Source organism: Lontra canadensis, unplaced genomic scaffold, assembly GCF_010015895.1.
Source record: "Lontra canadensis isolate GAN:19392208 unplaced genomic scaffold, GSC_riverotter_1.0 scaffold33, whole genome shotgun sequence".
Classification (NCBI taxonomy): domain Eukaryota; kingdom Metazoa; phylum Chordata; class Mammalia; order Carnivora; family Mustelidae; genus Lontra; species Lontra canadensis.
The window spans coordinates 8,407,275-8,434,959 of NW_022631027.1; the positions used below are offsets into that span (position 1 = coordinate 8,407,275).

A 27,685-nucleotide genomic window follows, 5' to 3' on the forward strand; every position below is an offset into this window, starting at 1 on the left:
TCGCAAGAGCAGAGCACTGTGATGCCCAGCAGCTTCACGTCCCTCCACCACCGTGGGCATCTCCACCCCAGGCCCTGCTCATCTGCTGGAGAAGACAAGCCCGCCCATGTCTGCCATCGTGCAGACCATAAAGCTCCCAGCCTGCGGTCCTTTGACATCTGTTGGGAATGAGACACGAAGTTGATCAGAAACGGCCGTAGTTCCTGTCTCCCTGACTAACAGATAACATGGCTCAGAAAGGCCACAGATGATCTTGTCTGGTCCAGGACAGAGAAAAACTCACCACTGCTTGGAAAACAACACCCCTTCCTCCCTACTTCATAGCCCACCCCCACCACCCACACTGCCTGCCAGTCCCTTTTTTTCAGCACACATAATGTTGGCCTCTGTCTTCCAAGCCTTTGTGGCAGGCTCGATTTTGTAACATCTCAAAGCCTTTACTCCCCACTGCTGGCTTTCCTTGCAGTTAGCTCGGTTTCAGTGACCCTCTTTCTCATAGTCCCATCAATAGCAGGGGCAGTCGGTGACCCGTCTGTGTCAGGTTTTGGTTCATCTCAAGCCAACTGGCAGATCTCCAGTGACTTCTCTTCTCTCCCCAGGGCAGCACGTACAAATCAGGGGGGCGGGGAGAGAAGAAAGTAATGAATATTGTGCAACTTCTCTCACTAGATTATGAAGATGATGTGACGTCTCTTAAAAGGACAGAGTGGTCTTGGAAGCTGATGTTGCCATCATGGCTGTCTCCCAGAGCATCCAGACGGCCATTCTCTCCATGACAGCAGTAGCTCTGGATCCTGCCACTCCCCACCTATTCTGGGGGCAGCCAGCTGAAGGGTGAGGGTCCTGGAGAGCTGCCCCCAAGTGTGCATGTTTTAGGAATAGGCTAACACATGTGTCAGTATGGTAGTTTGCATTAAGGCCCATTTATAGACGATGCTAAGCCTCACAGCCCAGCTGTCTGGTGGCAAATGTTACCGCCCTGGCTTTAGATGGAAAGGAATTGAGACAGCCTATTTTTCAGGGGCCCCAGGCTGTCTGGGGGAAGACAAACTGCATCCTCATGTTTCCTGGTGCCTGGCTCGGGGCCTGCTGTCCTTAGGGCCGTGGCTTCGTGTGCCTTCTTGGGAGCAGCCTCTCTGGAGCCCATTGCCCACCTGCTGTGGGTGTGTTGCAAGGGTCAGGGCTCAGGAGGGTGAGGCCCTCAAGCCCTCTTCCCCAAGTGAGCCTCAGCAGCCTCTCCTCCTCATGGGGTAAGGCCCAGGGAACAGCTGCCATCTTAGGTTGGACTCTGAGGTCCTTCCTGGCTTGAAATTCTTCTGCCTCTTCAGAGAGGCAGTTAATATCTGTTGAGTGAGTCACTGCGTCACCACGGGGAAGGGAGGTGCATGGGGAGGGTCAGTTGTGCATGGAGCCCTGGGCTACTCAGAAACCCCTGCTGAGAGACAGCGGAGCATTAGGCTTCAATGGCTTTGACTCTCCATGGTGTGTAAGTCCTGAAGACAAGAATATGTCCGCTTACTGGACACTTGGCACGCCCAGGCACTGTACTAGCTACATGTGTCAACCATCTCCAAACTCAGATAATCCTGTAAGGATGTATGATTATTATCCTTTTTCCTTCTTTTTTTCTTAAAAAGATATTTATTTATTTATTTATTTGTCAGAGAGAGAGAGAGAGAAAGAGCGAGAGAGAGAGAGCACACATGTAGGCAGAGTGGCAGGCAGAGACAGAGAAGCAGGCTCCCCGCTGAGCAAGGAGCCCAACGTGGGACTGGATCCCAGGATCCTGGGATCATGACCTGAGCCGAAGGCAGTGGCCTAACCTACTGAGCCATCCAGGCGCCCCCTTTTTTTTTTAAATAGATGATATACTTAGTTTCCAAGAAGTTGAGTAGCAGCCCACTCTGGGACAGGAAGAAAATAATGGAGCTGTGTGTTGAAGTTTTGGAGACATGATAAATCATTTTGCTTCCTTGTCCAAGTTCTGAGCAACCGAGAGAGCTAACAGTCAAGCAGGTAAAGACTAAACTTCGAGGGGTGCTTGGCTGGCTCAGTTGGAGAAGCATGTGACTCTGATCTCAGGGTTGTGAGGTTGAGCCCCATGCTGGGTGTAGTGATTACTTAAAAATAAAGTCTTTAAAAAATGCACTGGGGCACCTGGGTGGCTCAGGTAATTAAGCAACTGCCTTCGGTTCAGGTCATGATACCAGGGTCCTGGGATGGAGTCACACATCAGGCTCCCTGCTCTGTGGGGAATCTACTCCCCCTGCTTGTGCGCTCTTTCTCTCTCTCACTCAAATAAATAAGCAAATTTCTATTAAAAAAAAAATGTTAAGGGGCACCTGGGGGGCTCCATCTGCTGTCAGGCTCTGTGCTCAGTACGATGTCTGCTTGTCTCTCTCCCTCCCCCTCTGCCCCTGCTCATGTACACATACTCCTCTCTTCCCCTCTCTCTCTCACATAAATAAATAAAATCTTTTAAAAATAAAACAAATTAAAATGTGTTGAAACATTTTTTAAAAATCACCTGAGTACCTAAGGGACATGTCAGAAAATGCATTGTAGGAACAGCTTATTAATGTTTCATTCCTGAAACAGAGGGACCAGCCCACCCTCTCCCAGGCCCAGCCAACAGTATAGACTTGCCTATGAGGTCTCTCCTATAAGCTTACTGCCTAGGAGCCAAGAAGGTGCGTTCTTAGTGACAGGTGGATCCCAAAGAGAATGACAGATGGCTGAGCTAGCCTGAGCTCTGCCCCTTCCCCAGACACACCAGTCCCTTAAGTCAGCCTCCCACTCTGGGACCAAATGAGAGGTGTTACCCTAAAGGAGGTCCCTGGCCATGGAAACACAAACACAAGGTTACCCAGCAGCAGGATCGAAACCCAGGTCTTTCTCAGTCCACTACAGCACTTCTTCCACAGGATAGGAACTCAGACCCTAGAACTATAGAGATCATGGGGCACCTTCCCCTGATTACAGCAGAATCTGGGGTCCAGAGGCTTGAAAGCCTCAACCAGCGTCACACAGGTGGACAGTGCTTTTTCTTCTCTTCTCTGCCTTGTGTCTTTTTCTCTCCTTCTACCCTCACAAGTGTCACTGAGACACTGGAGATAGACAAGTACACCACTTTACACAATGTGAGCTGCCCTGGCTTTACCTTTTCAGCAGAACTGTAGGTAGATCTGTCCCTTGGGCAACATGGAAGTCAGTTCCATGCTCCTAGGGCAGAAGAGTGGGGAACATTTGGATCCTGGCAAGGATGAAGTCTCCCCTTTTATTACTGGTTCTAAGTCCCCAGCTTCCTTCCCCAAGCCTCTTCTCTTCTCCTTACACTTTGGCTCTCTCTTTTTGCTGGAAGACATTTATTCATATCTCTTTTTTTTAAGATTTGTGAATTATTTTAGAGTGTGTGTGTGTATGAGAGAGAGAGCAGAGGGAGGGGCAGTGGGAGAGGGAGACAAGCAGAGTCCCCCTTGAGTAGGGGAGTCTGATGCAAGTCTCCATCCAAGAACCTTGAGATCATGACCTGAGCCAAAATCAAGAGTCAGTCGCTTAACCAACTAAGTCCCCTGGGCAACCCAACATTTATCCATGTCTTATGAGAACTCCTCTTTCCTCCCCTTTCCCCACTTCCTTGGATCTGGACCATATACCCATTTCCTAGCAGTTTGATAGAGTGGGAAGAAGGCAGATGGGTCAGAGCTTGAATTATAGTTCCTCCACTTATTGTGTGACAACTGGGTGAACCCCATACTTAAAGCAAAATTCTTAAACCTACCTCCTAGGCAGTAAGAGGGCCAGCTAAGCTCATGCATATATTATAGCATGCTGTTTGCTTCAGTACATGCTCCAAAGTGTTAGTTTCCTTTGTGAGGGGAAGGAGAGGGTTAGTTGCTTTTGTCTATTCATTCATTTGACAAATATTGGAGGTCTACCATGTAGCTAGACAAGTTGGGTACAACAGTGCCTATCTCCTGGGATTATTACAGAGAATTAAATAGATAATGTTTGCAAAGCTCTTAGTGTTCTGCCTGGCATGTAAAGGTGTGTGCCAAATAAATGGAAGCCATTATCATGTTCCCCAGCCCACAAAGTGACCAGCACTGATGCTTTCCTACGCACTTAGATCAGTGCTGAGCTCCTGGGGTTATCTACGAAGACTGCTCGGTGAGAAGTGTGTCCGCATCCTTAGGGAAGTCCTCAGAATACACCTTTCTCTTCCCAGGAGCACTGCACTAATGGCTTACTGGGAGCAGTTGAACTGCTAAGAGGGGCCCCTCCAGTCCCCCTAGTCCAGAATAATGCCCAGGCTTTCCCCTCACAAAGGGTGATGGTGAGGGAACCCATGACCAAGACAAGAAAAGATGGTGGCCTGAGGTTGAGGAAACATGCCCTGCACAGCAATCCATTTGGCCCGTCTCTTCTGTATCTAGCGCTCATTTTCTTCTTCACGCCCATTTTTCAGCAGTCCTGGGCTGTTGTGTCATGGCCTACAAGGGCAACTGGGGCTTTTTCCAACAACGCTGGTTCAGACGTCATCTGTTGCAAGGAACTGCCATTTGCTTTCTTTTAAGACTCTGTTCACAGGTGTGAGTGTTCTCTAGACGGTGAAGCAAATCCTACTGCTCCTTGTGCCTTTTCCTCATGCCTGCTCTGGCTACACTGGAAATATGCTGAGGGAGATTGTCTGTGTTTTTAACTTTGGTCTGTGAAAACCACCTTTAAAGTTCACAAAATCCAGTTTCCTCATAAATAAGGAAGCAGGTGATACGTGAAAACACTGCTGTGATGAACGGTATTCAGTATGGCGCTGTGGCAACCACAGATGGATTCCCATGTTCTTCCAACCAGCAGGCTCATGTCTGCTGTGGGCGCCATGCTTGCCGGGCCACTGAGGCTGGTCCCACCATTGTCTGTGATTCCCAATCAGGGTGGGGGCTGGGTTGGGGGACGTAGTTCAGAACTTTTAACAGTCCAAGTTCTCAGCATTACCCTAAATGCTTAAGAAATGTTAAATGTTATTTAACCCAACCTCCCGCATAGGTGATGGGGATTAAGGAGCACATGTGAAATGAGCACCAGGTGCTATATGAAAATGTTAAGTCACTGTATTATGCACCTGAAACTTATATCACACTGTATGTTAACTGGAATTTAAAAACTTATAGAAAATGTAAAGATTATAGATTAGTTTCAACATTTCCCAAATTCATTTAGTGTAGGAAATGAAATTAAATCATTAAGTAGCTCCTATCCCAAACCTAGTCTTCCCCTTAATGGGAAAGAGGTTTCTTCATGTCCTTTCTCTCTCCCTGGACTGCTTCTGGAACAGTTATTGTCAGAGGGCTCTGAGTGCCCACCTCTGAACCTGTACCTTCCCCTCTCTGTTCCATAGTCTTCTAAGTAAGACAGTGACTGGGAGGACATTCCTCTGCTGTCATCTCCCAGTTGTCTTTGTCCTAGACATGGAGACAGGTTGGGAGGAAGAAGTGATTGTTGGCTAAGGACTAGAGGATGCATTCATAGACTAAAACCTGAAAAGTGTGAGTCCCAGTGGTTGAAAGAAGAAAAGCCACTTCAGTGCCCCAGTCACTAACTCACATTCTGCTACAAGCTGGAATCTCATGGCGCTCTGGCTGTCAACCTCCGCCTGCCATCTTGGACTGACTTCCTCATGGTGTGCATCTCGATCACAAACTCAGATGTGCAGGGAATACTATACTATATCATGTTTTTCAACCTAATTTCTGACTTGGAGCTCCCATTACGCTGGGCTGGCAGTAAATTTCAGCTGTTATTCTTGGGCTTCTAGGAGATTTCAGGTGTCCCTAAGCTTTAGTACACACAGGTTACCCTTGAGACATCCCCCTTTCCTGTTCATGGCATCCCATCTTCAGGTTTTACTTGGGAAGCAGGACTCTTTTGCAAGGCCCTTCATGATCTTGTCTACCTGGATGTGCACTTGTTAGTTAACCAGCCCTCCTGCTTTGTCTGGGATGTTCTGGTCTTAGCCGCTGAAAGCCCTGTGTCTCTGGAACCCCTCACTCCCGGCAAGCCCACGCCCTCAGGATGGGTACTTCCCTTGAGAGTCTTGCCATTTCTCCACACTCTGCTGAAAAAAAAAGAAAACTGGACCCATGGTCAGACCCACAGATCTCTTTTCCTTCCCTCCTTCAGCCCAGGGGAGTCTCACTTTCTAATCTAGGGCTGGAGGAAGGCCTATATGCTCACTTCCTACTCTGAGACATTTGGTTCATGCTGAGGATCCCCTTCCTTCACCTTCTCCGCTGGTAGGTAAGAGCTTAAAGAGCTTAAAATTTTGGAAAGCAAAAGCTAATATGAGTTGCAGACTGAGTGTCTTCCTGCCCCCCACCCCTCAAGAGCCCCCAACCTTGCCTCAGGGAATGAGCCCAGAGCCTGAGTCCTCCTTGAGTGGGGAATGTGAAGGGGGGGGGGGGAGGGAGTAGAAAGTACACAGAGAAAAGAAACAGAGGTCAAGAGAGCAGAGGAAGCCATCACACATAGATCTGGGGTAGCTGGATACTCCTTCCATTCCCAGTCTTATCTCTATAGATGGTTGAGAAACAAAGCTGTGAAAACTAGGAGGAGAAGTAATGCAGAGAATTTGGTTCAAGCACTTCCTTATCTAGGTGGGGCTAGGCAGTTCCTAAAAGTTTTGGCAAGTGGATCCAGGCTTCGACAGTTCTTCAAGTGTGTTGATCTTCCCCCTCCTTTCCCCTTTGATAGAATGCCTCAGTTGGCGTCAGGGTGGGGCAGCAAGGAACATTTGCTAGACTCTCATTCATCTGGGCAGTGGGACAGCTGAGGCCAGATGCCTTCCCTGGGATGCAGTGTAGTGGGGGCGGGGAAGGGAGCTCGGGGTCTGTCAGTTGGGCCCACGTCCTGCCTCCATCAAGGTGGCAACAAAGAAACCTGGGGAGGTCCCAAGAACACGAGGCTGCTGACCTGGCCCAGTGCCCCATCCCCAGCCCTGACTTTGTCTGTGGATGGAGGCATGATTGAAGATGAGGGCCTGAACTTTCTCAGCACCAGCCCTGGCTTCATGCCACCTTCACACAGCTTTTAGCATCTGCTAAGAGGAGCAGGGAGGGAATAAAGAAAACAGAAACACATGCTGGAAAGCACTACCCTTTCTCATTAGAGCTGCCTGCCATGACCGTAGACTGACTTCCAGGGAAACTTCTCTCCCAGAAGAGCCTGTGGACGGAGGAGGCTAGAGTAGAAGGTCTGATGGTCTTTTGAAACTTCAAGAAGAAAAGATCTGTTATTATAGCATCTTTAAGCAAATGCATTTTTCTTTTGAATTTTTTGCTGCAAACTGGGCCAAGTTGCGGTGCAAACCAATAGTCATTCTCTGCAACCAGCAACCTTTCCGCCGACTTCCTGGCTCTCTGTCAGCAGGCCTCTCTCATACAGGTCAGTCTTCACCTCACCAACCCTGTGGCCACCAAAAATGTGTTCATGAAAGGACAGAACTGTGACCTAAAATGATCTCCCCAAACCGCGTGGTGTATGAAAACGTAAACATTCCCATTTCGGCGCTCCATCCCCTCTTGACATTTCCAGGGTCCTGAGCTTCAAATCAGAAATGCGTGACATTCTCTTATGGTTCTGAAGAACCAGCCTCCTAAAGTCTGGTTTACAGTAACAGCCATTTATCGCGTTTCTACATTAAGCCAGGCACCGAGGTAAACATTCTACATAAGCAGAATGGGCTTACCCTCCGGGGGATGCTGCGTATCAGGTGGTATCCTCTGTGTACTAAGGAAGAAACTGAGGTCCAGTGGCAGAAGAGCTCAAGGAGGGTGATGGCGTTACTGTGTGGTGCTCCATGGGACTGCAGATCGGTGGCCTCGGTGGCTTTATTGTGCTGCCTGGAGTTCCTTGTCAAGGAAAAGGGTAAGGGAGACAGGAAACCAGAGGTCTTCATTAGCCAGGGACAGCCCATCTATTTAATCTCCTACCTGATAAAGCCTGAAGTCAAAACAACAGAACAGGCATTTCCCATTTCACAGATCCAGAAGTTTCCTCTGGCCAAAGGGAAGATGGAGCCTCCATTCTGAGTCTGGTCATTGCCTCCGCTGATGATGCACAGGTCAAATGAGATGAGCGGTTGTGAGAGCTCTCTGTGCTGGTGAAGGGCGTGTTGGACCAAGGCAGCAAGTCTTCACAGCCCGGGACCCTGCAGTGCCTTGTCATTTTCAATCAAATTGCTGTTCTGGTGGGTTTTCATTGCAGAGGGCAGAGCTTTGCTCACACACCCATGACAGGTCAAGGTTCAGTGAGATGCGTTCCCTGATTTGGCTTTTCCTGGATTTGGCAGGGGAAGGGCCACTGGCTGTGAATACCTACCTAGTCCCTGTTCCTTTTTTGTTACCTTTGCCTGGTCACTGAGCCTGCAAAGATTCCCTTTTCCTCATCAGTAAAATGAGAAGATTTTTCCTGGGTGATGTCTGGGGTGCCTTTTAATCCTAACATTCTACCCAAAGAACAAATGTACCAATCAATTGATTTTGGGTTTTGTATGGAGGCATATCATTTGGTAAACATTCTTGGTTTGCCAAAAGCATCTTCCTTTATCATTCAACAAACGTTAGCTTCACAGAAGCATTGTTTGCAATAGAGGGAACGAGAGGGGCCCTGCAGGTACTGTGAAGTGCAGTATAGTAATGAAATTCACTAAAATCAGGAGGTGGAAGAAAGTTGAGGGGACTCTCACCCACCCCCCCCCTTTTTTTTTTTAGACATTGCTCTCTAGGGAGACAATCTCCTTTAAACCTCTATCGTTATTCTTTTTTAAAAAAAATTATTATTGAAATAGAGTCGACACAGAGTGTTATATTAGTTTCAGGTGTACAACATAGTGATTCAACAATTGTGTGTCTGTCCCCATACAATACTGCTACAATACCATTGACTCTATTCCCTGTGCTGTGCCTTTCATCCCCGTGACTTACTCATTCCCTAACTGGGAAGTCGACATTTCCCACTTCTCCCTAACCCACTTTGCCTCCCTCCCCCTCAGGCAACCATAATTTCTCTGTATTTGTGGGTCTATTTCTGCTTTTTGTTTGTTTTGTGTTTTAGTCGGTATATAAGTGAAATCATACATATTTGGCTTTCTACATATAGTATCATGTCATCTGCAAATAGTGACAGTTTTACTTCTTTCTAAAGACAGCGATCTTCTTTCTTTCTTCCAACTAATTTGGATGCCTTTTCTCTTTCTTATTTGATTGCTGTGGCTGGGACTTATTTCCAGTACTCTGTTGAAAGAGGTCGTGAGGTTGGACATCCTTGTCTTGTTCCTGATCTTAGAAGGATTGCTCTCAATTTTTCACTACCAAGGATGACATTAGCGATGGGTTTTCATATATGGCCTTTATTAGGTTGAGGTCTGTTTCCTCTACACCCATTTTTTTATCATAAACGTTGAATTTTGTCAAATGCTTTTTCTGCATCTGTTGAGATGATCATATGATTTTTATCCTTCGTTTTGTTAATCAGGCATATCATGTTGATTCATTTGCAGATATTTGAATTATCTTTATATCCATGGAGTAAGTCCTACTTGATGGTGATGAATGATTCTTGTAATATATTATTGAATGTAGTTTGCTATTACTTTGTTGAGGATTTTGCATCTATGTTTAACAGGGATATTGGCCTGTGGTTTTCTTTTTTTGTGTAGTGTCTTTGTCTGTTTTGGTATCCTGGTAATGCTGGCCTCATAGAATGTATTTGGAAGCTTTTCTTCCTCTTCTGTTTTTTGGAATACTTTGAGAATAGGGATTAACTCATCTTTAAATGCTTGATGGAATTCACTGTGATTCTGTCTGCTCCTCGATTTTGGCTTTTGGGAATTTTTTATTATCAATTCAGTTTTGTTTCTAGAAATTAGTCTTTTCAGATTTTCTGTTTCTTCTTGATTCAGTTTTGGAAGATTGTATGTTTCTAGGAATTTATCCATTTCTTCTAGGTTGTCTCATTTATTCGCATATAATTTTTCACAGTAGTCTCATAATTCTTTGTATTTCTGTGGTGTCAGCTGTTATTTCTCTTTTAGTTCTGATTTTATTTATTTGGGTCCTCTCTCTTTTTTTAGTTATGAGTCTGGCTAAAGGCTTTTTTAATTTTACCTAACTGTTCAAAGAACCAGCTCTTGGTTTCATTTGGGTTTTTCTATTTTTTTTAAACTTTATTTCGTTTATTTGATCTGATCTTATTCTTTCTTTCCTTCTGTTAACTTGGGGTTTTATTTGTTCTTTTTCTAGTTCCTTTGGGTCTAAGATTTGGTTCTTGTTTTGAGATTTTTCTTGTTTTTTGTATCTGTATCCCTATAAACTTCCCTTTTAGAACTGCTTTTACTGAAATGTTGGGCTGTTGTGTTTTCATTTTATTTTCTTTATCTGTTTTATATTTCCTCTTTGATTTCTTTATTCACTCATTAGTTTTTTAGTAGCATGTTGTTTAGCATCCATGTGTTTGTGTTTTTTCTTATACTTGATTTCTAATTTTATGCTGTTGTGATGCGTGATATGATTTCAGTCTTCTTAAATCTGTTGAGACTGGTTTGGTAGCCTAATGTGTGATCTATCTTGGAGAATGTTACATGTATACTTGACTATGTATTCTGTTGGTTTGGGATGGAATATTCTGTATATCTCTTAAGTCCGTCAGGTCTAATGTGTCCTTCAAAGACACTGTTTCCTTAAGGATTTTCTGCCTGGTTATCTACCCACTGGTGTAGGTGGGTGTTAAAGTCTCTACTTTATTACTGTCAGTTTCTCCCTTTATATCTATTAATATATGCTCTGTGTATCTAGTTGCTCTTACATTGAGTATATAGATATTCACGTTTGTTAAATCCTCTTGTTGGATTGATCCCTTTATCATTATGTAATACCCTCTTTTGTCTCTCCTTACAGCCTTTTTTTGTTTGTTTGTTTGTTTGTTTGTTTTTCAAGATTTTATTTATTTATTTGACAGAGATCACAAGTAGGCAGAGAGGCTGGCACAGAGAGAGAGAGAGAGAGAGGAGGAAGCAGGCTTCCCATTGAGCAGAGAACCCGATGCGGGGCTGGATCCCAGGACCCTGAGATCATGACCTGAGCCGAAGGCAGAGGCTTAACCCACTGAGCCACCCAGGTGCCCCCAGCCTTTGTTTTAAAGTTTATTTAGTCTGATATAAGTATTGCTGCCCTGGCTTTTTTTTTTTTTTTTTCCCACTTCCATTTGCATGGAGTATCTTTTTCTATCCTTTTACTTTGAGTTTATATTTATCTTTAGGTCTGAACTCAGTCTCTTCTAGGCATCATATAGATGATGGGTCTTAGTTTTTAATCCATTGCACCACCCTATGTCTTTTGATTGGTGCATTTAGACCATTTACATTTAAAGTTATTATTGATAGGTGTGTACTTATTATCATTTTGTTAATTGATTTCTGGTGGTTTTTGTAGTTCTTTTCTGGTTCTTTTTTTCTTGCTTTCTTTATGATTGGTGACTTTCATTAGTGTTATGTTTGGCTTCCTTTCTTTTTATTTTGCATATATCTGTTTTAGGGTTTGTGGTTACCATGAGATTCATATATAACATCCTAAGTATAACGCAGTCTATATTAAGTTGATGGTCACTTAAGTTCACACACATTCTGAAAGGACTTCTTTACCATCCTTAATCTTTTATGTGAATGATGTTGTATTTTACGTCTTTTTATTTTTTGAGTTCCCAAGTGGCTTAACCCACTGAGCCACCCAGGCACCCCTTAAATAATGATTTTAGAAATACTTCTTTAGAAAGGCTAGTCTGTGAAGATAGATTTGCCTGAAATTCAAATACTCCTTCACTTTGGTTTAGTTTCATTTTCTTCTGTCGAAGTCAAATTAACAATGGTATTTTTATTTAAAATGACAATAGAGGAATGCGTGGCTGGCTCAGTTGGTGGATCATGCAACCCTTGATCTCAGGGTTGTGAGTTCAAGACCCACATTGGGTGTAGAGATGCTTAAAAATCTTTAAAAATTGGGCACCTGGGTGGCTCAGTCAATTTAAGTGGCTGCCTTCAGCTCAGGTCACGATTCCAGGGTCCTGGGTTCGAGTCCTGCATTGGGCTCCCTGTTCAGTGGAAAGGCTGCTTCTCCCTCTCGCTCTGCCTGCTGCTCCCCCTACTTGTATGCGTGCTTTCTCTCTGTCAAATAAATAAAATCTTTAAAAACATAAAATAAAATAAAATCTTTAAAGATAAATAAAAATAAAATAACATACAGAGTGTGTTTCATTTTATGACTTATGCTTGTCCATCCATTCTTCCTTCTCTCTGCTATATTTGCGGAGAAATACTGGGGTACAGTCCACATGATGTTAGCAATGGTTATTTCTTAAGAGTGGGATCAGAGTGATTTCCTTGCTTCTTTTTTTTCTTTCTATGTTGCTTGATTTTCTTATGATGGGCATAAAAATAATAAAGCCATTATTCTAAAAATGAATAAGACGGGGGAAGAAAGAGGGAAGCAAACCATCGGAGACTCTTAACTATGGAGAACAAACCAAGGGTTGATGGAGGGGAGGTGGGCGGGGGGTGGTACTGAATAGGTGATGGCTATTAAGGAGGGCACTTGTTGTGGGTGTTATCTGTAAGTGATGAATCACCAGATTCTACACCTGAAATCAGTATTAGACATTAAGTTACTAGAATTTAAATAAAAATATGGGCAGGGTCCGGGGGAAGCAAAAGATTTAAAAAGAGCAAACAAGACAGCACTGGCCTGGCTTTATAGGCAGCCTCAGTTCTCATCAAAGGCACGTTCTTTCTTTCACCCACCTCCTACCTGGCCCCAACCTTGCGGGGGGACAAGCATATCTCCCCTGCTTACCATCTCATTGGACTTCTGCAACTAGTGACTAGTGAACTCCTGAAGAGCTCTGAAGGGTGAATGCAAGGCCCTTGGGAGGCCCAGAAGCTATTTGTATTTGCCTCCCTGGGCATGTGTTTGTGATAAAAACAGAGCTCAAGATGAAACTGGTGTGGGGCTGTCCCTGCAATTTTCACTGTAATCCCAAGAAGGACACTCAGATGTATGGGGATGTATCTGGGCTCAGATTTCACTGAATTTCTCTTAGTTCTGAGGGAATTATGACTACCAGGGTTGTTTTTCCATCATCCAGCTCCTCAAGTTTGTTTTCATAGCTTTTGTTGTATTTTTGAGTTAATAAATATCTGGACTTTATTAGGAAGGCATTCCAGAAATAAAGCTGGCTATTCATGGCGTGGTTTTTGGCACATGCCTTCCTGCCTATATGGTGGGAGACTCTGTTTACCTTTTTGAAGAGTCAGTAGAACCTTGGTCTCACAGTACCTCCACCAAAAGAAGGAACCACTTGAGTTTCGTGCGAGGACGGACAGCTGCCCTTAGATGCTGAAGGACATGGGGCTGAGCTGCGCTGGCTTCAGTTTTGACTTGAGGAGCAAAAATGTTCTTTCTGTGTCAAAGGTGCGATTAACATTCTTGGACGACTCTCAAAGTAAATTACAGTGGTAATTCAGCTTTTCTGTTACTTAAAAGTATCCTTCAATCTCTTTCCTTTATCTTCAGTGATTAGAATTTTCCATGAGGTAGGAATAAAAATACAGTGATTATTACACTGAACTGTGATAAGGAATGGGTGAGATTATATAGCCCGATAAGAGGAGGGTTCCTGGACCCCTGCAAAGGCGAGGGCAAGCATAAAGCATCTTTAGTGCAGAGCCTGAGAGCAGGCAGACACCTTTTACAAACTGTGGAAGTGACGTTGTTTCATGGAGGCCACATAGCCAGTCATCAGAGGCAATGTGCTGGGAACCCAGCCCTCTCCACTGGGCCATCCTGCCACATCCTTAGTGCTTTTTAATGATACATCTCTTGAGAGCACTGCTTTATTATTTTGAGCCTTTTAGAGGGAAAAGCAAAAGTACAGCTCAAAGCAAATGTTTTCCTGCAGATGGGCCTGGATGAGTCAGAGATCTACTTCTTGTAAGTGATGCAACGTGGGTTGCATGGGTGCACCCGGGGGCGTGCGACCCGACTGACCTCTCTGTGCTTTCATTTCCTCAACAGCTTTCTCATCCAGTTGAGGTTTGCAGAGGATTAAACGAGTTAATCCAGTCAGGAGAATGTAGAATACGAGTAGGGCATGGCGCATCGTGGGCACTCCATGAATGCTTGCCATTACTCCTTATTCTCATTGCCTTACACATGGAAGCTTCACACTTGCCTACTGACAGAAAAAAGAGAGAGAGAGAGAGAGAGAGAGAAAGAGAAAAAGAAAAAGAAAAAGGGCACAGAAACAAATTAGGAACAAGTCGGGACTATGGTGAACCATCTGGGACATATCACTAAGGCATGTCTTGAAGTAGAGGGGAGGGCAGCAGAGTACTTGGGAAGAGTACTGTAAGTATTACAGTTCCTAATACTCTTGTTTTCTCCCTGGAGAAGGGCTCATTTTCTTTGTGCCTGGCCCTGGCTTTTATTTTTTTTTTTTTTTAAGATTTTATTTATTTGACGGAGAGAGAGACATGAAAGAACACAAGTAGGAGGAGTGGGAGAAGGAGAAGCAGGCTTCTCACCAACCAGGGAGCCTGATGCAGGGCTCAATCCCAGGACCGCAGGATCATGACCTGAGCCAATGGCAGCTGCCTAACCGACTGAGCCACCCAGGCACCCTGGCCCCTGGTTATGACTGCTAATGGCACCACTGTGCTCAGTAGATGGCTGATTGTACTGAATTTATGCATAACTTACACAGAGCCCACTAGGTTGGCCTACAGTGGTGCTTAGGGCTCCCCAAAGGCATGGGTGAGAAGAGGTACAGGGCTTTGTGGTTGAACAGGAGATACTGATGAGGGGAGATCTACCCCGGGAAAACACAGGGCAGCCTGGGAGAGCCTCCAGAAGTACAGGCTGACAATGACTGTGATAATCCTGAAACTTCCAGTCTCTCTCCTTGCTCCCCAACAGGGCATGTCAGCCCCACCAAGGTCTGGCTCACGGCTCCTCCAGACCCATTTCCCACCACACTTCTCTTTGGGGCCCTTCAGTCTCATCCACTGCCTCCTGCTGCTGCCTTGGCCCAGCCTTGGCACCCATCCACCCCGATTCCCTGCAGGGAACAGCCAACTTCAGGAACCATAGTCTACACACTACTCTGAAGCATTCCTCACCACTGCCTGCCCGCATGCCCCTTCCTCCTCTTATGCCCAGCCTGAGCTTCTCTTCTCCTCCACGTTCTTTCACATTTGCCCTTGAGCAACAGTTCACGGTTCACCAGTCCTCACTGTCAAGCAGGACCTTCTTTGTTTATGACCTTGACCCCCACCCTCCCCTGCTGCTTCTGATAGTCCATGGGAGTTTTGAAAACTAATCAAACCATACCCAGAGGGAGTCTTTAACCCCAGGCAAGGGAGTGAGAATGAAGATAAAATATTGAGGTGTTACCATTGTCAAGCTGGGATTTTTTTTTCTTCCACATTGCATTTATTTATTTATTTATTCATCATTCATTCATTTAGATATACATAAACTCTTACGTTCATTGCTTTTTTTTTATTGTAGTGTTGCAAGATTCATTGTTTATGCACCACACCCAGTGCTCCATGCAATACGTGCCCTCCTTAATAACCACCACCAGACTCCCCTAATCCTCCCACCCTCCTCCCTTCCAAAACCCTCAGTTTGATTCTCAAAGTCCACAGTCTCTCATAGTTTGTCTTCCCTTCCAATTTCCCCAGTTCACTTTTCCTTTCCTTCTCCTGATGTCCTCTATGTTATTCCTTATGTTCTACAAGAAAGTGAAACCATATAATTGATATTCTCTGCTTGACTTATTTCACTCAGCATAATCTCCTCCACTCCCATCCATGTCGATGCAAAAGTTGGGTATTCATCCTTTCTGATGGCTGAGTAATATTCTACTGTATTTATGGACCACTTCTTCTTTATCCATTCGTCTGTTGAAGGGCATCTTGGTTCTTCCCACAGTTTGGCTATTGTGAACATTGCTGCTATGAACATTGGGGTGCATATGCCCCTTCTTTTCACTATACCTGTATCTTTGGGGTAAATACCCAGTAGTGCAATTACCAGGTCATAGGGTAGCTCTATTTTTAATTTTTTGAGGAATCTCCACACTGTTTTCCAAAGTGGCTGCACCAACTTGGATTCCCACCAATAGTGTAAGAGGGTTCCCCTTTCTTCACATCCTCTCCAACATTTGTTGTTCCTTGCCTTGTTAATTTTTGCCATTCTAACTGGTGTAAGGCAGTATTTCAATGTGGTTTTCATTTGAATCTCCCTCATGGCTAATGATGATGAACATTTTTTCATGTGTCTGCTAGCCATTTGTATGTCTTCATTGGAGAAGTGTCTGTTTATGCCTTCTGCCCATTTTTTTGACATGATTATCTGTTTTTTGGGTGTTGACTTTGACAAGTTCTTATAGATCTTGTGTTTGTCTGTAGTGTCATTTGTGAATATCTTCTCCCATTCCGTGGGTTGCCTCTTTGTTTTTTTTGACTGTTTCCTTTGCTGTGTAGAAGCCTTTTATCTTGAAGAAGTTCCAAAAAGTTTGTTTTCACTTTTGTTTCCCTTGCCTTTGGAGACATGTCTTGAAAGAAGTTGCTGTGGCCATGTCGAAGAGGTTACTGCCTATGTTCTCCTCTAGGATTTTGATGGATTCCTGTCTCACATTGAGGTCTTTCATCTATTTGAGTTTATCTTTGTGTATGATGTAAGAGAACGGTAGAGTTTCATTCTTCTGTACATAGCTGTCCAATTTTCCCAGCATCATTTATTGAAGAGACTGTCTTTTTTCCACTGGATATTTTTTCTTGCTTTGTCTAAGATTATTTGAACAAGAGCTGAGGGTCCACATCTGGGCTCTCTACTCTATTCCTTTGGCCTGTTTTTATGCCAGTACCATCCTGTCTTGGTGATCACAGCTTTGTAATAAAGCTGGAAATCAGGTAACATGATGCCTCCAGCTTCGTTTATGTTTTTTCAACATTTCCTTGGCAATTCAGGGTCTTTTCTGGTTCCATACAAATTTTAGGATTGTTTGTTCCAGCATTTGAAAAACACCAGTGGTGTTTTGATCAGGATGGCATTGAAAATATAGATTGCTCAGGGGCAGCATAGACATTTTAACAATGTTTATTTTTCTGATCCATGAGCATGGAATGTCTTTCCATCTTTTTGTGTCTTCTTCAATTTCTTTCATGAGTGTTCTATAGTTCCTTGAGTATAGATCCTTTACCTCTTTGATTAGGCTTATTCCTAGGTATCTTATGGTTCTTGGTGCTATAGTAAATGGAATCAATTCTCTAATTTCCCTTTCTATATTTTCATTGTTAGTGTATAAGAAAGGAACTGATTTCTGTACATTGATTTTTGTATCCTGCCACATTACTGAATTGCTGTATGAGTTCTAGTAATTTGGGGGTGGAGTCTTTTGGGTTTCCCACATAAAGTATTATGTCATCTGCAAAGAGAGAGAGTTTGACTTCTTTGCCAATATGAGTATCTTTTATTTCTTTTTGTTGTCTGATTGCTGCTGCTAGGACTTCAGTAATATGTTGAACAACTGGCAAGAGTGGGCATCCTTGTCATATTCCTGATCTCAATGGGAAGGCTCTCAGTTTGTCCCCAATGAGAATGATATTCGCTGTGGGTTTTTCATAGATGGATTTTATGAAGTTGAGAAACGTCCTTTCTATCCCTATACTCTGAAGAGTTTTAATCGGGAACGGATGCTGTATTTTGTCAAATGCTTTTTATACATCAATCAAGAGGCCCATGTGGTTCTTCTCTCTTCACTTATTGATTTGTTCTATCACATTGATTGATTTGCAAATGTTGAACCACCCTTGCATTACAGGGATAAATCCCACTTGATCATGGTGGATAATCTTTTTAATGAATGTACTGTTGGATCCTGTTAACTAGGATCTTGAGAATATTGGCATCCCTATTCATCAGAGATATTGGTCTGAAATTCTCCTTTTTGGTGGAGTTTTTGCCTGGTTTGGGGATCAAGGTAATGCTGGCTTCATAGAAAAAGTCTGGAAGTTTTCCTTCTGTTTCTGCTTTTTTGAAACAGCTTCAGGAGAATAGGTACTATTTCTTCTTTGAATGTTTGGTAGAATTCCCCAGGGAATCCCTCAGGTCCTGGGCTCTTGTTTTTTGGGAGGTTTTTGATCACTGCTTCAATCTCATTACTAGTTATTGGCCTATTCAGGTTGTCAATTTCTTTCTGATTCAGTCTTGGAAGTTTATAGATTTCCAGGAATGCATCCATTTCTTCTGTGTTGCTTAACTTATTGGCATATAACTGTTGATAATAATTTCCGGTGATTGTTTCTATTTCTTTGGTGTTAGTTGTGATCTCTCCCCTTTCATTCATAATTTTATTAATTTGGGTCCTTTCTCTTTTATTTTCAATTAATCTTTCCAGTAGTTTATTGATCTTATTAATTCTTTTAAAGAACCAGCTTCTAGTTCCATCTGATGGAACTAGATGTGTTCTGCTGTATCTCTGGTTTCCAACTCATTGATCTCTGCTCTAATCTTATTTCCCTTCTTGTCCGTGGGGTAGGCTTAATTTGCTGTTGATTTTCCAGTTCTTTAAGGTGTAAAGAGAGTTTGTGTATTCAGGATTTTTCTTTTTTCTTTTTTTTTTTTTTAGTGAGGCTTGGATGGCTATGTATTTCCCCCTTAGGACCACCTTTGCTATATCCCATAGGTTTTGGACTGATGTGTCTTCATTCTCACTGGTTTCCATAAATTGTTTAAGTTCTTTGATTTCCTGGTTGATCCAAACATTCTTAAGCAGGATGGTCTTTAGCTTCCAAGTGTTTGAATTTCTTCCAAACTTTTTCTTGTGATTGAGTTCCAGTTTTAAAACACTGTGGTCTGAGAATATGCAGGGAATAATCTCAGTCTTTTGGTATCAGTTGAGACCTGATCTGTGACCCAGTATGTGGTCTGTTCTGGAGAAAGTTCCATGTGTGCTTGAGAAGAATGAATGTTCTGTTGTTTTAGGGTGGAATGTTCTATATGTATCTGTGAGGTCCATCAGGTCCAATGTGTCATTCAGAGCTTTTGTTTCTTTGCTGATTTTCTGCTTAGGTGATCTGTTGCTGAGAGTGGCATGTTAAGATCCGCTACCAATTAACGTATTCATATCAACATGTCTTTTTATTTTTATTAACAGTTGGCTTCTATAGTTGGCCGCTCCCATGTTGGGGCCATAAATATTTACAATTGTTAGATCTTCTTGTTGGATAGACCCTTTAAGAATGATGTAGTGTCCTTCTGTATCTCTGACTACAGTCTTTAGCTTAAAATTTAATTGGTCTGATATGAGAATCACTGCCCCCAGCTTTCCTTTGATGCCTGTGGGCATGAAAGATGGTTCTCCATCCCTTCACTTTCAGTCTAGATGTAATTTTAGGTTAAAAATGCATCACTTGTAGGGGTGCCTGAGTGGCTCAGTGAATTAAAGCCTTTGCCTTTGGCTCAGGTCATGATCCCAGGGTCCTGGAATCAAGCCCCGTGTCGGGCTCTCTGCTCATCAGGGAGCCTGCTTTCCTTCCTCTCTCTCTGCCTGCCTCTCTGCCTACTTGTGATCTCTGTCTGTCAAATAAATAAATAATCTTTAAAAACAAAACAAAACAAAATGCATCACTTGTAGACAGCTTATCAGTCTACAACTTTTTATCCAGTCTTCAACCCTGTGCCGTTTTATGGGAGCATTTAGGCTGTTCATGTTGAGAGTGATTATAGAAAGATACAGTTTTATTGTCATCATTTTGCCTGTGAGGACCTTGTTTCTGTAGAGTGTCTCTGTACATTTCTGTACTGTATCACTCTTGGGGTCTTTCTTCTTTTATAAAACCCCCCTTAATATTTCTTGTAGTGCCAGCTTGGTGGTCACATACTCTTTTAAACCTTGCCTTCCTTGGAAGCTCTTTATCTCACCATCCATTCTGAATGTCAGCCTTGCCAGATAAATTATTCTTGGCTGCATGTTCTTCTCATTTAGTGCCTGAGTATGTCTTGCCAGCCCTTTCTGGCTTGCCAGGTTTCTGTGGACAGGCCTGCTGTTACTTTGATGTTCCTCCCTCTGTACGTAAGGAATCTCTTCCCCCTTGCTCTCCTTAAGACATTTTCTCTATTTTATGATTTGCAAATTTCACAGTCACATGCCGGTATGTCTCTCTAATCTCATTGATCTTGGGAGTTGTCCTCTCTGCCTCTAGGACATGAACACTTGTTCTAGTCCCCAGATTAGGGAAATTCTCAGCTAAGATTTTCTCAAGTCATCTTTCTCACTTTCTCTCTCTCTCCCTGTCTCTCTCTCTCTCTCCTCCCCATCAGGGATACCAATAATTCTGACATTGGAATGTTTCATGGTGTCATTTATTTCTCTGATTCTGCTTTCATGGCTTCTAAGCTGTTTGTTCCAGGCCTGCTCCTGCTCCTTCTTTTCTGTCAATTTGTCTTCTAGATCACTAATTCAACATTCTGCCTCATTTACCCTAGCTGTTAGAGTATTTAGATTAGATTGGATCTCATTGATAGCATTTTTAAGTTCTGCCAGATCAGCTCTCACTTCTGCCCTTAGAGATTCTATGTTGCCACTAATGATTTTCTCCAACCTAGCTATTGTCTGCATAACTGTTACCCTGAATTCTATTTCTGACATTTTGCTTATATCCATATCTAATGGTTCTGTGGCAGAGGTCACAGTCTGAATTTTCCCTCTGTTGGGGGTTCCTCCTCCTAGTCATTCTGGTGAGAGGTGGTTGAGGGGATATGTAGCTGAAAATACCAGCCATAATCCAGGCAAGGTGGATCCACTGATGACCCTCCGCCCCCGTAGAGATCCTGAAGTGTATAATCTTACATCTCAGTCTGATTTCATGGGTGTTCAGAGTGTTCTGGTAGATATTTAGCTCAATTCAGAGGACCAGTTGAAATAGGGTCCCTACCCCTCCACCATCTTGCCCTTCCTGCACCAAGCTGGGAATCTTTGTTTTCCATTCAAGACACAGAAATATCCACTTGTTTGGGTGCTCTAAAGAAACATGCACACTGAATGTTGTCTGGTAATAAATTAAGAGGGTGAAGTGACTATCTCTTTTCTTGCTGAAGGATTAGCCTTCAGGATCCCCTGATTAAATTTCACAAGCAACAAAACATGTGACCCAATCTTTATTATATCCAGTCCTTTCCACATATTGTTAGGGTCTGCAAATTAACTTAGCATGTCTACCCCAAGTTCTGTCAGCACAGGCAAATATAAAAGCTCCAAGCAAGGACTTACCACACTGAACATTTAGGTAATCCATCTTCCAGCTGCCTGACAAGGAAGCAGCTTCTATTGAGAAGAAGTATAAATTAGCTAATGCTGAAACTGCAGAAATTCTCAATCCATATCCTGTGTCTTGAGTGATGCTTCCCTCCTCCAGCTATTCATTCAGACATTAATTCTAGGTCTCTCTGTTGCACTCAGGGTTGAACCTTGTGGTAAAATACTAGTGGTGTAGTAACTGCAGGAAGGCATCTATAATTTCCCCGTCAGAGTGGTTTTAATGCCCTCTTTCAGTGGGCATGATACATTAAAGAAAAGATAAATGGTTAGAGGCCCCCCAAAATCTGCGGAGTCAACACATGTGCAAGAAATTACCATTTTAACTTTTAATCATTTTAGCCAAGAAGCAAAATCTATTTTTATTGCTCATGAATAGTAGTGTTCCATTGACCACAGGGTGGTGATCAGCAGGAAAAGGAAGGCCCTGCAAAACCTGTATTCTCCAGTATAGACTGGGAAGTACACTAAGAACCCCAGTTTAAAGGTGGGGAGTGGGTGGTGGGCTGGGGACAGAGCCTGAATGCAGAGAAAGCCACTGAGCCGCATATGGTTTGAGCGGCTGCAGAGAAAGGCTGGTACTGGGCCCTGGAATGTGGTCTGGGAAGCAAGTCCTGCCCTTCCTGGATCCCTGAGAGTGCAAGGGATCAAAGCCTAGGGATAAAGAAACGGTGGGTCCTTTCCACACCTCCTCAGTGCCAAGAGAGTGGCCTGTGTTTCCCAGCTGTAAATGAGGTTGCCCTTGCTGATGTCAGGATGAGAATAGCTCCCCTTGACTACAGGCTTACTGTGTGCCTGGCGCTTTGCTGACTGTTTTATAGGGAGGATGTTCTTTAATCCTCCCAACACCCCCTTGCAGTAGGTGTCATAACTCACTTTTTAGATGAGGAAATTGAAGTCAGAGAGAAGTTAAATCATTTGCCCAAGACTGACAGCCAGGTAGTGGTAGAACTGGGATTTGAACCCAGAGACTATCCGGCGACAGAGCCTGAGCCTACCTTAACCACTATGCTTTTAAATAGCATTTTGTCCTAATGAAAATTGTTAGTGTAATGTCCAGAAAGTTAAAGGTGTGTGTGTGTGTTGGGGTAGGGGGGGGCCTGTCTGATTTACCAGGGATCAGGAGAATGCCCTTGATCCTGGTTTCCAGTCTGTAAAAAATGATGACGCTGTTCTTTACCCATCCACCCTACAAATGTATTATGAATAATACATATATAATTAAATATAATTAATTAAATTAAATATATTTAATTAAAATTAAATATAAATGAACTGGTCATCAGGGCTCTTAGAATCTTAAATGATTGAAGATGCTTAGTTAAGTAATGAGCAAATGAGTTTTCACATCCCTACTCAAGAATGAAGCCCCCACACTGGGGTCAGCTTTCTACAACAACCAGTTCGGGGTTTTATAAGCAAAATTCACATGCATTCTATCTAAATCATGAACCAGAAGTTCTTTATGGAATATCATTAAGGCATTTCTGCAGGGAATTCATCTGACATCTGCAAGCAGAGTACCATGTGAGGGGAGGTGGGTACCCAGCCTTTGTCTTTGAGAACCAAACCTTGCTCTCTAGTTGGCCCTGGTGAAGAGGGAGTTTGGTAAATTAGTTCTACCCCTTTATTCTCCATCTCCTCTGTCATAAGGAGTAAGTAAGACCTGCACTCTGAGTAAGACCTGCATCACTGGGAGGTGGGTTATTGTAATAGATTCCAAATTGGTTTCCTTACAATGTTTTTGAGTAGACGTAGGAAAAGATTCATTTGCATATTGTGAGATAAATACTTGTCCTTCTCCTAGGCCACAAGAAATGACAAAACCCAAGAGGGTAATATTACAATGTATTTTCCCAGGGAAGTTATAAATTCTGTGTTGTAAACTGCAGTACAAATAGCATTTATAAAAGGTTTTAAAGGGAAATATAAGAAATAGATGGTTTTGAAATTATGTAGTCATAAGAAGAAGATATTTTGGAAAAAAAAAAGATCCAAGAAATCTTCCTGCATGAACATAAAAACACACAAAGGCATACACTTGTCCTTTTTGACTTAGTGATCCCATTTCTGGAAACTTATCCTTAAGAAATTATCCAAAAACCAGAAATGAAGATGTCCATTGCATAGTTGTTGGGTTTTTTTTTAAGATTTATTTCTTTTAGGGAGTGTGTGCAAGTGGGGGGAGAGGTAGTGGAAGAGGGAGAAAATCTCAAGCAGACTCCCTGCTGAGTGCAGAGCCCCTCACAGGGCTGGATTCCACAACCTTGAGATCATGTCCTGAGCCAGAAATCAAGGGTCAGATGCTTAACCAACTGAGCCACACAGGCACCCCTGCATAGTTTTTTTTTTTTCAAGATTTTATTTATTTGACAGAGGGAGAGATCACAAATAGGCAGAGAGGCAGGCAGAGAGAGAGAGGGGGAAGTAGGCTTCCTCTTGAGCAGAGAGCCCGATGCGGGGCTTGATCTCAGGACCCTAGGATTGTGACCCAAGCCAAAGGCAGAGGCTTTAACCCACTGAGCCACCCAGGTGCCCCCCTGCATAGTTTTTATAATAGCAAAATATTTGAAAAAGTCTAGATATATCCTAGCTACACACACACACCATATATATATATATATATACATATATATATATATATATGTATATATATATATATAATTAAAATTATAAATGCCATGGAGCAACATGAAAATGCTTATTATTTAAAGGAAAAAAGCCAGGTGTGTAAAATGACACTGCACCACTTAAGTTGTATATATTTTCATTTTTAGACTTTCTCTTTGGTTTGCTTTTGACTCTTCCTCTTCTCTTTTCATACCAAGCTGTTCATTCCTTTGGTCACTATTCTTTCTGTTGTCTTAACATCTTTTCTATTTTTTATTTTTTAAAAAATTTTACTTAATTTGATAGAGACAGCGAGAGAGGGAACACAAGCAGGGGGAGTGAGAGAGGGACAAGCAGCCTTCCCAATGAGCAGGGAACCTGATGTGGGGCTTGATCCCAGGACCCTGGGATCATGACCTGAGCCAAAGGCAGATGCTTAACGACTGAGCTACCCAGGAACCCTTTTTTTTTTTTTTTTAGGATTTTTAATCTTGACACCTAACGGGCTGAAACTCACAACCCCAAGATCAAGAGTTGCATGCTCTACCTATAAGGCAGCCCAGTGTTTGTCCTAGCATTTAAACGTACTTTCTGAAATACTTTCAGATTGTTCTCAGGGTACGGATCTCTTGTCTGTTGTGATGTTCTTTTCCATGGGCCATCGGAAGAGTTTTCCTAGGAGCATTACTTCGTTGTCTTCAGGGGTGTTTGTCTGTGGGACTCCACCATTCCCTGGTTTATGAGGAATTGGTTTTGCTTTGTTCCTGCCCAGACTCTAGTAATTTCAGTGACCCCAGGCAGATCCCGTATTTCTCTACCACTTTCTCAGGATGGTTAGTTAAGTCTGAATTTTTGCTGGCAGTTCAGTTCCCTAGCAAAGGGCCTGAATATTGTTTCTTACCCTAAGGGATTAAGTCCCCAGTCCCTACCTCTAAAGGCTTTTTCTGATTTCCTGCCCATGGAGCCTGTGGGTTCAGCTCTCATTAACTGCTAGGGTCTGCTTTGTTTCTAGCCCCTAAACTTCCTCCTCTGCCCTCAAACTCTGCATTTTTTACATTATTAATTATTATTATTATTATTATTATTTTATTTGACAGAATCACAAGTAGGCAGAGAGGCAGGCAGAGAGAGGGAGGGAGGCAGGCTCCCTGCCCAGCAGAGAGCTGGATGCGGGGCTCAATCCCAGGACCCTGGGATCATGACCTGAGCAGAAAGCAGAGGTTTTAACACCCTGAGCCACCCAGGTGCCCAAACTCTGCATTAAAAAAAAAAAAAAAAAAAAAAAAAAAAAAAAAAGTTTATGCTTTACCCATCATTTCCTTGTATTTGTAGTGAGATGTCCCATCTACCATAGCGACCAGAAATACTTGTTTATTTTTTCCATTTACTGCTACTGGATGGACATGTATGTGTATATAATCAGGAAGGGGACTTTGCAAATGAAATGATTTGTTATAGGTAGAGATGGTGGGTGTATACTAACCATTTTTCTCTATTTTGCAAAGAAGTCTGTGTTGTCATTGTATTATCTCTGAAACAGTGCAGGAATCCTCATCTTTCGTCTTTTGTTTCAGAATGCGTACACCACAACTGCCATTAATGGGACAGATTTTTGCACATCAGCACAAGGCGCACTCCAACTCTTGTCCAAGAAGTCAAGTCATTTAACATCTGTTCAGTGCTTTGGAGACTTCATCATTTTTCTAGGAAAGGTGAGATGTCTTCACTAAAATAGTAAATAAAGGAACTTGGAATCCAAACATTAAGCCCTACAGCAAGGTTCAGAAAGAGAATGAATGTTTCTTGAGTGCTTGCCCTCTGGTGGCTGCTGGGCTTCATTCTGTCATTTAATCCTTCCTCCTGTGAGGCACCTTATTTTGCAGATGAGAAAACTAAAGCTTAATAACTTGTCTGAGATCCCTCAATACGTAGAGTCAGGATTTGAATCTTAGCTATGCCCAATTCTCTGTAACGTTTGGAGTCCCACTTTTTCAGATCTAAAATGAAAATGCAACTAGCCTCATAAAGTGGATGTATTCCCTGGGTTGTGATAAAATAAATGGAAATAGTATTGGAGCCTAATAAAAGGTCTGTATTATTTAAGGGCATTAAGTCCATAAATAGAAAGGTTGTCAATGTCCTAGGTGGAGCCAGTGGTCTATCTCCACTGCCATCTGAATAGTATTTTTCAAGGATAGTGTGTAGTCTTGTATGCAGTGTGGTGAATGAGCATCTTAGTGCATGTCATGGTGTGAAGGACAAGCCCTGAACTTGGGGTCTTTGGCAACTCCAAACCTGTCTTTATATTTGAACTAAGGGTAACAACACATGGCCTTACTAGGTTGTAGGGAAGAGTAACTGAAATCTTGATGAAAGGGGTATGATAGCCCCTCATGACCATGCTTCAAGTTGAAGGTTCTTTACACTGTGCCACATGGTATGTCCCTTTCCATGTGGCTGTCACCCACCAGGCCTAATTCCACACACCCGTTTGCCTGATCCCACTTCCACTCGTTGCCTGCCCTTCAGATTCTTGACCACAGACCTCCTATCCTTCTGGCCACATCTTCACTATTCCAAGCTGGACATGCTGGCCTCTTCCAACCATTCGTCCTCAAGGACTTGAATGCTGAGGCCTTCAGTGGTGCCCCAAAGCAAACAAGATCCTGATCTCTGGTTGTGACCTGGCCAGAGTCAGTAAGGACTCCTGGCTCATTTAGCATTTTGTGCCTCTGTGCCCTTTGGTACAGGTCCCTCGTGCATTACTGTCAGAGTTAACTGTCAGTAACAAGTTATAACATGTGTGGATTTCGCAGGTGTATGCTAATTGCACATATATTGTAAGGCTCAGCTGGGCCCCAGAGATTTTTCATGCAATGGTAGCTCTAGAAGCACAAACTGATTATGCCCTTCAAAACAGACTAAATAATCTATGTGGTTGTATTTAAATGGGTAATATTGTTAGTTTAGTAAGATTGCAGGTGATATGTTGTCTAATAACTACTTCCAGAAAAACTTTTTAAGTGTTTACAAGTCTTTCTAAAAGACTTATCTTTTATTTTAGGCAATAATGCTCTTTCCTGTATTTCTTGATGAAGTAGCATTCACACGTTCATGTCCATCTTTTTGGCTATCCAAGGGCAATGGGATTCCAGATGGACTCCATTTTATCTGTTAAAGAATCAGGTACATATGGGTCTGTAAGTCTGATCCTGGAAAATAATTACATAAGGCAAAAGCCTGGATTAATCCTATTATCTCCCCACACCAGCACTGGAATTCCACTTTAATCCCTCTGGTAAAAACAATCATGTATTAAACGACAGGATATCCACTCAATGAATTGTTGCACCATTATTTTAAAATGGCACTTATTACCAAGTTTTTAAATGAAGACGCTTATGGGATATCAGTGAAAAAACTGAAAATTTTGAAGTATCATTACATCTACATAAATACAACTAGTCACAGATGAAATGCAAAGACATCTACTCTCTTCCCCCTCCTCCACTTTAACTGGGCCTTCATTTGGTATCATCACGGTTCTTCTTTTTTTAATTTCACTGTTACCACATTATCTAACAGTTGTTTTTTGTAATAGGGCACAAACATATACATACAGATGTATATGAAATTATCACTCGTA

General features: G+C 42.9%; 1 protein-coding gene across 4 annotated transcripts in view; it reads left to right on the forward strand.

Moving 5' to 3' along the window:
- Positions 1–27,685, forward strand: part of SLC44A3 (solute carrier family 44 member 3) — a 100,093-nt gene that overhangs the window by 70,853 nt on the left and 1,555 nt on the right. For all 4 annotated transcript variants that reach the window (XM_032867178.1, XM_032867180.1, XM_032867181.1 and 1 more), the window contains one exon: positions 25,614–25,751. In XM_032867178.1, coding sequence (XP_032723069.1) covers positions 25,614–25,751 — 138 coding nt within the window. The remainder of the gene's footprint in view (positions 1–25,613; positions 25,752–27,685) is intronic.